At 32.6% G+C, this 14192-nt stretch overlaps 1 protein-coding gene across 5 annotated transcripts in view; it reads left to right on the plus strand.

Moving 5' to 3' along the window:
• Positions 1–3164: 3164 nt before the first annotated feature.
• The window catches only part of LOC129233157 (nucleoporin NUP35-like), a 47954-nt gene continuing 36926 nt past the window's right edge, over positions 3165–14192 (plus strand). The window contains exons 1-4 of one of the 5 annotated variants that reach the window (XM_054867226.1): positions 3165–3207; positions 3322–3419; positions 10365–10489; positions 14017–14141. In XM_054867226.1, coding sequence (XP_054723201.1) covers positions 3377–3419; positions 10365–10489; positions 14017–14141 — 293 coding nt within the window. In that variant the 5' untranslated portion in view covers positions 3165–3207; positions 3322–3376. Of the gene's footprint in view, positions 3236–3321; positions 3420–10364; positions 10490–14016; positions 14142–14192 lie in introns of all 5 variants that reach the window. The other 4 variants (XM_054867228.1, XM_054867227.1, XM_054867229.1 and 1 more) reach the window with 4 other exon arrangements.

Here is a 14192-nt window from a genome sequence, read left to right on the forward strand (position 1 = left end):
GAATTTCGTTGTAATTGAATTCAAATAATATAAAAAGAATTATATCAGGACTGAAAATTTATTTCGCTGTAATGGGATTTCATTGTGTGTGTATGTGTGTATATATATATTACATATATATACACACACACATACGTACATACATACATACTAGCCGTCAGGTCGACTAGGTTAGCCACCTATGACGGGTCATGTAACCCATCTGCAGCAGATAAGTGTACACTGCCTTCGGCATTGTACTTCAACCCCGTTTTGCAGCCTGCGACCAGGGCCGCGCCGTCCCTATGTGCATGTTCAGGAGAATTTCTAATCTAATGATATCTCCTCAATATTTCCTTTAATATTTGCAGAGTGAGTTCTTGAAGAAGACTAATATACTATTTTTTACTTGAACGATGTTTATTAAATAACAAGGTATATAGCTAAAACAGTCTGTAAATGATAAAATATACTAAAAAGGTAATGATTAATTCCATCTTACATTTAGTTACAAACTATGGCACACCACATGCTATGTGCTATTAATGTACGAGATGACTAATACAGAAATGATGAAATCTAAACTGCATGACTATTGACTAAAGCTTCGATTTAAAACTTGAAACCCATCAGGAAATAAGCTAACATAAGCTTACGATATTGAACAGGGGTGAGTGGCACGAACAAGCAAGTTCGAATGCCGACGAAACTGCCTACGAGGATGAGAGACAAAGAGAAAGAACATAAGCTGCAAGCGGTTCAAATATCCCAGGGTCATTAGCATATCCGAGTCACGGACACTCATCACTGCTATCCATTGGTGGCGTATGCCTTGAAAAAGTGAGAGGGCCAAATTATGGATGCATTCGCCCCCCCCCCCCCGGTTTTTAAAAGAAAAAGAATTCATAAAATATATATTTATATATATTTAAACTTATTTTTTTTTGTTAAATTAATAAAGTTAAATTTATTTTCGCAACTAAATTAAAAACGTGAAGAAGTAATAATTTTTAAGGTATATTCAAAACTAATATGAAAATAATCTAAAAAATAATGATAGCTACTCTAAATTGCTGTTATAGTAAGCTAATAACTTGAAGACAAAGAATCAAAAAAGGAGCAAACAGTCTAATCTTGTGCAATAGCGCCTAGACCGTTCGGCCGATTTTCTTGAAATTTGGCACACAATTAGTTTCTTAGCTTAGGGGTGAGCACCTCGAAGCGATTTTTCGAAAATTCGATTTTGTTCTTTTTCTATTCCAATTTTAAGAACATTTTACCGAACAAATTATCACAACATGGATGAGTAAATTATCATAACGTGAAACTGCAACATGTCCGAGCAAATGCACATAGCAAATTGGCCGGAAATTCATCATCCATTATTTGTAAGTAGACAGGCGAAGCAAATGACCTTTTAATTTTCTACTACGGGCAAAGCCGTGCGGGTACTACTAGTGAATAATACGCCCCACAATGAAACCTTGTTCTTATAGCTCTCAGTGGTGCTGAAAACGTGAAGATCGTAGGTTCATGGGTTTTGTTGTTTTTTAATGACTTTTTTTCCCTTTGAATAATTTTGATACAGTCAAGAATATATAATCTGAAGTCATTGCAGGGGTTGTACTGTTGTAATAAAATCGAAAAAAAAAAAAAAACTTGTATTTTAGCATGGTAAACCTCAGTATCATGAATATATTTCTTATATTTTTCACCTCCATATCGGGGGAAAAAACCATTGTTACTGTTTTTCGAAAAATTGCGGTCAAAATAATCAGATTTTAAAATTACCGCTGTCAAGTGCGAATTGCTTCGAGCAGGTCAGCTGGAATTGTATATTTCTTAGTCTAGATTGTAACTCATCAGTCTGGATTTGTGAATAACCGAGCTGAAGGCAGATGTCACCTCATTGAAGCTGGGAGTGCCATCAAACTGGATGATAAATAAAAAGTACATTTCTCTCATCAACGGGCGTTCGCAGCATGGGGCGGTTCGACTAGTGAATTAAAGGCAAAGTTTGAGTATTTTAACAAGAAGGAAATTGCAGTTTCTGAATGGGATAACCGAGCTGTCTGGTATTCTGTCTTCTAGGGGTGATAACTTACTGCTAAAAATTATACTAAGTTTCACTTTTTCATTTGATTTAAAAAAACCATCCGCTTCCCCTTGAATTTCTTCTACTTCCCCAGGTTCTGAACCAGGGCCCGATTAAACTTTTAAATTGGGGGAAGCTTGGTCTCATTTTGCCCCCCCCCCCACACACATTTTGTCTGAGGAAAATTTTCTAAGCATTCTATGCACATTGATATAGCACTGACTAATACGAAGTGACCCAGCAGAATTTAGATTTAAGTTAAGGTGGAAGCCTTATCGACTGTCGGAACTTTTGTTTATTACATATGTTGCACTTGAATTCTCAGCAAATATGGGAAGAACATGTTGAATAATATTTGACAATTATGCATAAAATTAAATCTCATAAAAGTGCATTGTAACAGAGTTAAATCAAAAATCAACATTTGAAATTCTGCAATTCTAATCATTTGCATATCATGCCCTTTTACATTTCCTGCAATTTTCAGCTCACTCGCGTAAGTCCATCGTGATGTTACAATTTTCACAAACACAGGAGTGTATAATTATTTAAATTTATTTCTTTCTTTTAAAAAAGTGCAGTTAAAAGCAGAAACTGGCAGTGTTAAGCAGTTTTATCGGGCCCCCTAAAAATTCTGAGGGGAAGCTCAAGCTTCCCGAGCCTTTTGGGTAATCAGGACCTATTCAGAACCAGTTTTATTAGTATATCTGCAAATTTCTATCCCTTTCATTCCGAGTTTCAGCAGCAGTTTATTTCGTAGTCAAATTTTTCAAGGGAAAGGGAAGGTGGAAGGAGCTCCTCCAGAATTTCAAAAAAAATTTTGGATGGTATTGGATAAGTCTGTCAGGGGATTTATGGATTTTCGCCGGAATTTTTCCCGGAAATTTTCTTAATTTATTTCTTATAACCCTATTTTAGGTATGTTAAGATCGGGATCGCATTAAATTAATGTTTTGCTCATTGTTTAAAAAACATTTTCAAGTGATTCAGTTCACTTTTTGTTTTACTATCAAAATGAGGAGAGGAGAGACCGAGGTTTTAAATCTCTTTGATCATTGTTTCGAATGTAATGTAATTTAAATGAATAGACATAGAAGTAATGCAGTGAAGTGAGTGAAACCCACAAATCTGAAGTAAATATGCCGGAAAAATTGAAATTTCGTAAAAGCAATATTATTTCGGTTTAGTGTTATAACTTTGTGCATTTGATATTTATTTTCTACGTAATAATAATTTTTTTCTTCTAGTTATTAAAGCTGGTGTGGACGCATAAATAACAAGCTAAGACTCGTTCGACACATCATGTTTCCTCCATTTACTTTTAGTGAAAGTCACCGACTCAATGGTATGTAATGAAACATAATAATTATGTTGAAAGTTTTCTTTTCTTAAATTTTCTTTCCTTTGCCTTATTACTATATTTAAATCCCATGCATGCTTATATTTTATTCATGCTCACAGCAAAAATGACCTCAGGGCTCTTCACAGAATTAGATTTGTTACAGGCTGGATATTTCTGAAGAACAGTAGATATTTTGATACAGATGTGATATACCCCCCATTTGGCGATATCAGATTTTTTTTCACAAAATTGAAATCTTTTGATAATTGTTTAAGCATGGCAACCCTGGCAAAACCAACCTGTGTTTGGCAACCCGAAGGCGGTGTTGGTTAGATCTGTTCAAACTTGTTTACTTGTAATCGGTTCCATGTTGGTTAGATTCTTGTCTTTTTGTGAAATATGCCTAATAGAAAAGCTTATTTTGTGTTGGTTTAAATTCAGTAGTTGTGTTTTAATGAATAAGTATTAGAAATGCCAGTTTCTTCAAACTTGACCATTAATTAAGAGTAAAATCCAACTTGGGGTGTGTCTCGGTAAGGTAAGGCGCCATCCTTTCATATGTTGTGTGTCAGACTGAGTGTGAGGATTTATAGGGGAGTATTCGATAAAAGTACTTTTTCAAATATTGCCAAATTTTGGTGATAAATCTCTCTCTCTCATGGCAACCAAACTCCACTGTCCAAATACTACAGCAACCCTACTATTTTCCCCTTCCCTGGCGATAGACTGCTACTACGAGGATACTACGACAACCCCTTCATTTCTCTGCCCCTTCTACCCACTCTATGGAGCACCCCCTGCCTTTTTTCCCCCACCCCCACTTTTCGCATTTCGGATGGTGGTGCAGTGGTGAATTCGACTCGTGGCCAAATTTTCTTTTAATTAATTTAAATTGTTTTTTTTTTTTTTTTTTTCAAAAAACTAAGAGGATCTTATTGAAAACCCTGCAAGCAGTGAGTACAACTTTTTATTTTTTTTTAAATTTAAATTTGTAATAGTTTTTACAAAACGACATGGGATGCAGTTAAATTCATCCTTTCCAATCATTTTTTTTATTTTTTTTTCGGCCCAGATATAATTAGATTTTGCTCTAATCAGGCTAAACCTATTTGCAACCATGCCGTTTTATTTTTGTGATTTTACGTGTTTACCTTCAACAGTTGCTAAATTTTTTGGCCCTCGAATCCAGACGCTATTTTTTTTCGCTCTGCAAATGAAAAAAAAAAGAGGTAAATGTTTTTTTTTCTATCCTACTTCCGTGGAAAATGAATGAATTTCTCGTGTTTCGTAGTATTTATTTTTTAATTGCATTTTTAAAGGTTTTTTTATTTAGATTAGTTAAATAATAGTGTTTTTGAGGATATTTCCCAAATTGCTTTTTGATTTGATGTGTTTGTTTTAATGTTTTTATTACCGTTTTACTAAAAATATATCTATTTAGTTTTCGTAGCATTTTATTGTATTGTTTAGGGTTTATTTGTTTAGATTAGTTTATGATTAGTTTTTTTGTGCATTAAATTATTTAAATTAATTTCTCTTTTGATAGGTTAATTATTTGTTTTAATGCTTTTTACCGTTTTTTTAAAGAATTTTTTTTTATAGTTTTCATTGCATTTCAATGTAATTTTGAGGGTTTATTTGTTTAGATTAGTTCATATTTAGTGTTTTTGAGCAATTGAGTTTTTAGTATTTATTTCTCGAGATTTAGTTGTTTTTGAACCTTTTGTTTACATTTTGATTTTCCAATTTCTTATATTTCTGTTGCAAAAACTCCATTTCATTAATTTTCCTGTAGGTTAGTAAAAAAACATACGTTTCTCCCCCTTTTTTTCCATTGGCAGAGCGGGAAAAATAGCGCCTAGACTTTGGAGCCAAAAAATTTGGTGAACTTTGAAAAAGGTTCCAAAACGCACTTTTAGCGAGAACTTGCCTATTTATACAATAAGAACGTAAGTTTTTTTAGAATTAAAAAAAAAAAAAACTCTCACTTCCAAAATTCTTAATGTTTTCACGAAATCTCGAGGGTTTCTTGTAGTCTTTAACTTTATATTTAACTCATGTAAGTTTCTTTTACAAAAATAGTACGATTATTCTATTCTAAAAGTTAATTCTTATCGATGCAAAGAACTATTCAGGCATATTCTGTAAACGTGCCTCCTTTAGGTACTGAATTTCTGAAAAAGAGTTTACTCTAACATTTTATAAAAATATGAAGGTGTTATTTTATGTAAAATATAGAAGATATTTTTGGTAGGTGTTTTAAAAGCATTTCTGGATAACAAATTAATGTATGGTATTTTTGTATTGTTTATGTTTGGGATATTCTGTTTAGACATTTTTACTTTCATACATCAAAATTTGAATAACTGAACATTTTTTTTTGGCTGAAATAGTTATACTTTGGAGATGTTTTCCTCTTTAAACATCGCATATTGAATTGCTTTGATCTTTTTTAGTAGAGTATGAGAAAAGTTTTCGTTCAATGAAATGCACGTTGGAAAATAGCTTTTATTTCTATAGTTACATATTTCTGTGGTGAGCTGTGATAGTAATTTGTTAATTTAAGCATTTTAAATACCTTCTAGTAATTTTTCTCTATGTACAAAAACTTGCTGGTTTCTGGTATTTTTGAAGCAAATGTTCCCAATGATTTTTGCTGTGTTTTTATGTTGTTTTTCAGGGTTCGTACGCTCCGGGAATTCCAGGAAAACCGGGAATTGTCAGGGAAAATAACACTGTCAAAAATGTCTGGGAAAAGTCGGGGAGTTTTCAAATTTTGTCCTCCAAACATTTTTTTTTCCATTTTTTCCCAAGGAATTAAGTACCATGAGATCTAGTCTTCGTTTTTATTGTGATTTCACGAAAAAAATTGTAAATTTTTATCTAAACCGATACTGGCACTTAAAAACTGCAATCGAAAAATGAACGTTTTTTTTAACAACGAAAAATGCGCCTAAAGAGCGAAGATTTTCTTACACGGAGTTAGTGAGGGGAACGCATTTCTTTCTACTGCCTAAAGTTTTAGATGGGTTGCCACAACATTCTGTTTGTTTCAGGGTTCGTACGCTCCGGGAAAACCTGGAATTATCTGGGAAAATGACGTAGTGAAAAATGTCGGGGAATTTTCCAAATGTGTCCCCAAAATTTTTCTTTTCCCAATTTTTTCCCAGGAAATTTTGTTTTATGAGATCTAATCTTCATTTTTATCGATGCATTTAAAAAAAAATTGTAACAATTTTAAAGCAATAAAAAAAATGGCGACCCAAAAAATCTTCAGCAGCCGCCATTTTTGGCTCTCAGTAGTTCCCAAGGAAAAAAAAATCAGGTGAACAGGAATTATGCACAAACTCAACAGTTGAGAAGACAATTTACAGCTTCGGAAGCACAACCTGTAGATGGGAGGGTCGATCGGGGAAAATCGTTTTTTTTTCTTCTTTGATCGGAAAATCATTTCAGCTACGTGTGAAACGTAGTCGCCATCTTTGGTCATTCACAAGATGGAAGTAGATACAATCCTAAAATGCCTAAGTTTCTAAAACAAAGCAGAATTGGATGTTTTCTTTAATTGAAAACAGATGAAAATAACAGAAAATTGTTTTTCTATTATTATTATTATTTAAAATAATTTTCTTGAGAAATGAAAAATTTTGTTCTTAAAACTTAATCTTATCCTCACTGCCTCGGACGCAAATGTGATAAAAATTTTTCAATGAATTGTAGTTTCATGAAGATTTATTATTTTTTAATTGTCTTCATGCGACAAATTAAAAAAGTTATTTCTTATTTTTGGGCATAGCCCCCATATTTGGTCATTCCCAAGATGGAAGTACACAAGACTTTTTAAGTGCCTAAGTTCCTGAAAATGGCATTGGATGTTAATTGCAATGCAAACTATTGAAAACAACACAAATTGTGCCTTTTTTTCCGAATAATTTGTAATTTTTTTTCTGGAAAAATGCAAAATTTAATCTTCATAACATTTTTTTGTTTTAGACTCTTATGTGCTAAATACTGACTATTTTGCTTTTATTGTAGTTTTTTAAGGATTATTAATTATTTATTACTACTTTTTTACTACAAATCCAAAAATCTACTTATTATTTTAAATTTTTCACTTTGTCGCCATATTTGATCGTTTGCACAATGGAAGTAGACTTAAACTTCCAGAAACAGAATTGGATGTTTATATCAATGTGTACTATTGAAAATAACATTAAATGTGCAAAAAGTTATGAATTTTTGAAAATTGACTATTACTTTCTGGAAAAGAAAATTTGAAATTTTAATGTAAGCGTCCTTTAATATGTGAAAAAAAAAAAGATTATTTGCATTGGCCTAAAGATCCGCGTATGTTGATTTTTTGTTACTATGCATTATATGGTATGCCGATTGATGCAACAAGTTAATCATATTTATATTGAAATTTAGCTTTGCATTTTGCTCAATATGTTTTGTGTAACCTACTAATAAGAAAATAAAAAGAAGTATTGTAAACCAAAAGTGGATGCTAAAAGGTTGCTGCAGGACTACAGCAAAACGCTATAATATTACGCATGACATCGAAGAAACGCTAAAATAAGTTGAAAGTACTCTGTTTTCAACAAATAGTAAACAAATTAAAACAATTTTGAACAAAATATTTTAAAAAAACTTAAAATTTTGACAGACAAATCAAAGGAAAAGAAAATTCAAGTTTTTTTTTAAATCTAAGGGGAGAAGTTTTAGTTCTTCCGCACTGCTACTTTAAACAGTTTTAATTATTTGAAAATATTACTATTTAAACTTAAACTTTGAATGAAGCGAGTAACCTGGAATTTTCTTAAAAACAACCTGGAAAAGTCACGGAACTTTTTTTAACCAAGAGTGTATGAACCCTGTTTTTATATATATTGTGTTCTGAAGTGCTTTGATCATGTTTTCTTATCTGAATTTTTACTGTTGGCGCTAAAAAAGCATCGCTAAGAACGATGTATGACAAATGTTGTCATACATCGGTTTCTTGGCGACGCTTTCTTGGCGCCAACAGGAAAAAGTCGCCAAGGGTGGGGTATATGACATTAGTTCCGTGCCAACTTCAGTGGCAACTGTGTTGCATGTCTCATATGGTAAACTTAGCTAACTCTCATTTTTTGTGTAGTCCTAGCTTTTTGAGTTATCTTTCAAATGAGTGCTAAAGCTAACTTACTAACGGTACTATATGGATAGAGTGATATTTCAACCACTAATGCGTTGACTCATTGGAATGACCTAAAAAGAACCATTGATATTTAAAACCATTACTTTATGAAAAATTCATGATGTTGTATGATATTTTTTTCTTCTTATTGCAGTATAACTTCAATTTAACAATACCCAATTAAACAATTTCTCGATTTAATGATAAATTTCACTGGTCCGGATTTGACTGCATTAATGTCAATGCTCCTTGACTTAACGATAAAATTTTCCAGTCCCTTGACAATCGTTAAATCAGAGTTATACTGTATATATTTTAGGTTCATAAAAATCAGTTGTTAAAAAGTTTCAAGCTTAACTTTTCTTTACACTCATATACATTCATGTTTCAATATCATACTATGCACAAATGTAAGTTTTGTGTGAATAGAACTCACTGGAAAATAAATACCCTTTTTAGGTTTTATCCTAGTATATATTTTGTGTACCTATCCTTATATGTAAATACCTGTGTATTTTACATCACTAGTTGTCATAAGCGTCGGCACCAAGGACCAAGCAGGTCACCAAGGATACCATGGTATCTTGTCAGCAGAGAAGTGAAAGTTAATACAAAAATGGTTAAAAATACAAATGTGACGACCAGCAACAGGCTTTAGACCCAGTTAGGCTGGTCCTAGTCAATTTATTAGTCCCCAGTGAAGATCAATGGCCCTCTTGAAGCTATCCACCCCCTTGCTCATTAACACCTTTTCCGGTAAACTGTTTCAAGTGCCCACAACCCTACTAAAGTAGTAGTTTTTCCTAATTTCCAGGTTAACCTGAGATTTGAATAGCTTAAAACAATGACCACTCATCCTGCTCTCTGTGCAAAAATTCAATCCATTAACATCTTTCATTTTGATAAATTTAAACAACTGAATCATGTCCCCTCTGACTTTCCTTTGCTCCAGGCTATACATATTAAGCCTATTAAGTCCAGTATTATAATCTAAATCTGAAAGTCCCCTTATTAGTCTAGTTACCCTTCTTTGAATCCTTTCCAATACAGAAATATCTTTCCACAGATAAGGCGACCAAAACTGAACAGCATACTCCAAATGAGGTCTTAATAAACTCCTATATAAAGGCAGAAGAACCGTCTTAGATTTGTTTGCAATAGATCTATTGATAAACCCAAGCAATCTGTTGGCTTTGTTACTTGCAGTGCTGCACTGTTGAATAAACTTGAAGTCCTTATTTATTAAGATAACCAGATCAGATCAATAACATTTTCTGCTTGGCTAATGACTGAACTCTGTAAACGATAACTCATACGCTTATTTCCATGACCTAAGTGTAGCACTTGACATTTCCCTACATTGAGCATAAAGCTCTCATGTTATGGCCTTCAGTTAAAAGTCAAAGTTTGTTGGACGGTATTATACCGATGTACATCTAAGAAGGGAAATTCAAACATTTAAAAATTGCAGAATTGCAGTTATATGTGCCTGAATTTACAGAATTGGTTAGACGAAATTTGTTGAATGAGGAAATGTTTGGAAGGTCGCAAGGGCCTCCTGTGACTTCCCACTGGGACAGCCCTGTACATGTATGGCAATATGAAGCCAACATTTGTAATTTATTTTCTTTCTCTTTGTTTAAAAAAAAATCATTTTTTTTTGTGTATGTTTTTTATTACTTATTTTTGATCTATCACATGACTGTCAATCAGCATGTTTTAAAGTTAATGCAAAGTGAAATTTTCATTTTTTCCCCTTTTTTTATTATTAGAACATAACAGTCCTACCAGTGCAGAGCCTATGACCTTAGGATCTCCTGTGTCAAGTCCAACAGGCAAATCTTCAGCTCAAAATTATCTTCCTCCATATTTATTTGGCGAAGCTCCTGCTTCTCCTGTAAGTTCATTACTTTGTAAAATATATCATGCCATTGTTATTCCATAATATGTCATGCTATTGTTATTCCAAAATATGCCATGCCCATTCTTATTTAAACTTTTTTAAAAATTCATTTTTTTTCAAAGAATTATTAGTAAATTTCTGCTAGCAATATCCTATTGCAGAAAAAAGGGGGGGGGGATAGTTCAGTTTAAAAGAATGAAGCTGAAGTGTTTCAGAAAATTCGTTATATTATTTCTCAAAGATTTTTCTCGTGATAATGTCATAACTCCCTCCATTCTTAATCAGACAAATAAGTAAGGAATCATTTTAAAGTTGTTTCACCACATCTGGCAGAAAATAAAGATAATAAAACTTCATAAAACTATAAGTAAGATATCATTTTAAGGATTTTTTCACTGCCATCAGCAAAAAATAATCAAGTCACATTTTTGCTATTATTGAAAAGAGTACTTAAAACTACGGGTTTTTGAATTTCTTCTGTCAAGTGCAAATGCTTCGCACAAGTCAGCTAGTTCCTTATAATTATATTTTTTTTCAGCTCAGTTTTAATTAAATTGATTTTAAGTAAGTATTTTAAATATTCGGCTGCATTATGTCCTTGATGCAATTATTTTGTGAAAATAAAACATAATACTAGTTGATTCCACATAGAACACCTCTGCTCTAACTCTTAAGCTATTTCATCTCTGATCTGAATGCATTCTGACTTGTTTTATGCTTATCTGATGTAGTCCAGGATCTGACAGCACTTCTGTAAGAAAGTTTGAGTAGGGAGAATTTTTTTCCAAAAATGTTTAGTAGGTTCCTAGAAAGTATTTTGGACTTGAGTGGACATTGGCCATCTGGTCCATTCTCCTGCTATGACGCCATCAAAGATGGCGGCCGCTCGCTCTCATAAATATTCAGCATTTATGTTAATAATTGACCAATTTGACTGAAAATTTGGTCAGTATGTTGAAACTAGAGTTTTTAAGGAAAATAGCAATGTGTTTCAACTATTGCTATAAATTAATAAACGAATATATTTTTCATATAAGATTTAACAACATTACATGAATGTGAAAAAGAAACCAAGTTCGGTCGAAATGAGGTTTGGGGTAGATGGTGTCACTGACAAAATAAGTTCACATCTAAAGGGTTTCCAAGTTCCATAGCAGTTTTTCATAGATGTTGGATTTTCCCATGTTCTTCAATTCATTTAGAAAACAATTTTTTTACTTTATTTGATAATGGATTTTAAACTTGCGGCAAATGTTAGTCATCATTATTTTTTTTTTCAAAATTTAAATACCTTTAATAATGGTTGGGCCCAGTGCTAATTTCAATGGGCAGAAACCTCTGCAACTTGACACACATTTGCAGTAACCCCTGTAAGTCGACATCCAATTGCTATTCTAGTCCAATTTTTGCTATCAACTTTCTTTCATATTAACCTTTTCTCAGAATTTTATGCTGCAATTTCTTGGTCAGCCAATCCTTTTCTGGAAAGCTCTCTTAGAAAATTCCATCTTTTATCCAGGGGAGTCAGCCACCACTCTGTGCTGTTAGTGCAATTCTAAAGGGTTAGTATAAATGTGCCCAGGATAGTCCTCTAACGTAAGAAGGCACCATGACATGTTTTATCAAATAAGTGTGAGCAGGACTTTTTATCTGTAACAGACCTAACTGACAAGAAGCTTTTATTGCTTTTCAAAACTTCCTCACAGGGTATTCAAATAAAATTAGGGATTTTATTTATGCACTTTAATGATTATTTCACTTGTTCACATTGCTTAAATTTTATGATTATTTCACTTGTATAAACTTTAAAGTTTCAATTGAATTTTTCTTGTGCTTTATATTTTTATATCTTACTACTATTATATATGCGAAAGTTTGTCTGTATGGATGTATGGATGTTTGTTACTCTTTCACGCAAAAACTACTGAACGGATTTTCATAAAACTTTAGAATAATATAGCTTATGCATCAGAATAACACATAGGGTAGTTTTCGTCGCGTTATGGGGGGCAAAACCCCCTTAGGGGGGCAATAAAACACAATTTTTGTATAAATTCTCTAATATTGGGATGAAAAAATACTTGCACATATTTACATTATATGTCCATCGAAAGCTCTGATTTTTCTGCTGAAGATGGCACCTGTTCGAAATTTCTAAGTAGAATAAAAAACGAGTTATGAGCTTTTTAGTTCCATGTTCGAAGGCTTTCCTCAACTCAATACAGTATTTAGTGTATCATCTCAACTCCCTGTCGATAGCGGTAATTGTTGTATTGTTGACTATCTTTGCTTTTCGTGACTGTTCTAGGCTTTTCTCAAGTCAAATCTTGAAGTAAGATTTTTGCACAAGATTGACAAATAATACATGATTTGGCTGATCATTTTCCACTTAAACGGAACTTTAATGTAATTAATGGTTTTTATTATTATTTATGCTGATTGAACGCTTACTCATTATCCAATCAACCAGCAGATCGCCAAAATTTCCGTAGCTGATGCATTTGGCAGTTTTTTCAACGTCGCTGTTTTTGAAGCCGAAGACTACGTAATAATGTTTCTCAGCTTTCACCATGTGAACAAAATATCGCCAATCAAAGAATTTTCAAAAGACTTTTTTTTACCGTGTTAAATAATCCAGCAACTAAATTAGGCAAATCCATAAACAGCACAAAAACTACCATTAATTTTCCTTTTTGCACAATTTCAAACAATCACCAGATTTTACAACTTATTTTGGAAACATTTCGGATGAAACTGTTTAGCGCCATTTTATGGTGACCAAAAGTATCTCAGAATCTGGCGACGATATCTCTGTAACGAAAATTAATATCATATCGTTTTACAAAGGAAGGAAAGAAGGGGGGAGAATCATCGAAGGTACCCCAAAACGACTCTCGCAAATTCGGTAAAATCGCACCAAGAGCCCACAATGATTGAAATTTCCCAAAATAGCTAAAGCAAGTATAAGGGGATTACGAGCGCAGCTACTTTTTTTAAATCACTTCGTACTTCATTAGCCATACAGAGAAGGTTTTAGACTCCATGTTAAAGAAAAAGTATCAACAAATTAATCTTTTTAAACATGAGAAGATTAATTTCATGTTTTGGAAATTTGTATATTCTTAAATATAGTGCTTACGTTTCTAAATCAATACTATTTTGTTCTTTATACTTATTGCTATTTTAGTTTTATGGGTAAGGAAGAAATTCGATTTTTAATCACGTCAAAAAGATGTGTTTTAAATTCTTTCACTTAAAACAGAAAACAAAAGCAAGTAACGATTTTTTCTCTTAATTATTACTGACCCAGGCAACGCCGGGTATTTTCACTAGTTTGTAATATAATAGGAATTTGAATCAAAATATTTACTTAAATGTGTATAACGCTAAGAAAATGAATGAAAACTTAGCTAAACAAATTAAAGTGACTTTAAGAACCTAAACTGTGGTTGATTTGAATTCTTAACATTATTTTAAATTAAAAATGTTTAAGTAATGTATATCCTAATTTTTTTATTCAGATTGGATCTCCTGCTTGGAATACTCCTAGGTCCCACAATTTGTCTTTTGCATCAGTGCCAAATCCATCAACTCCAGTTTCCCATGTGAAAGAACAACACATTGCATATCATTCTTCAACGCCTTGGTGAGATGGGCTAAATGTTTATCCTTTATCTATTAAAATTATAAGATTTAT

This window comes from Uloborus diversus, unplaced genomic scaffold (genome assembly GCF_026930045.1).
Source record: "Uloborus diversus isolate 005 unplaced genomic scaffold, Udiv.v.3.1 scaffold_217, whole genome shotgun sequence".
In the NCBI taxonomy this organism is placed as follows: Eukaryota; Metazoa; Arthropoda; class Arachnida; order Araneae; family Uloboridae; genus Uloborus; species Uloborus diversus.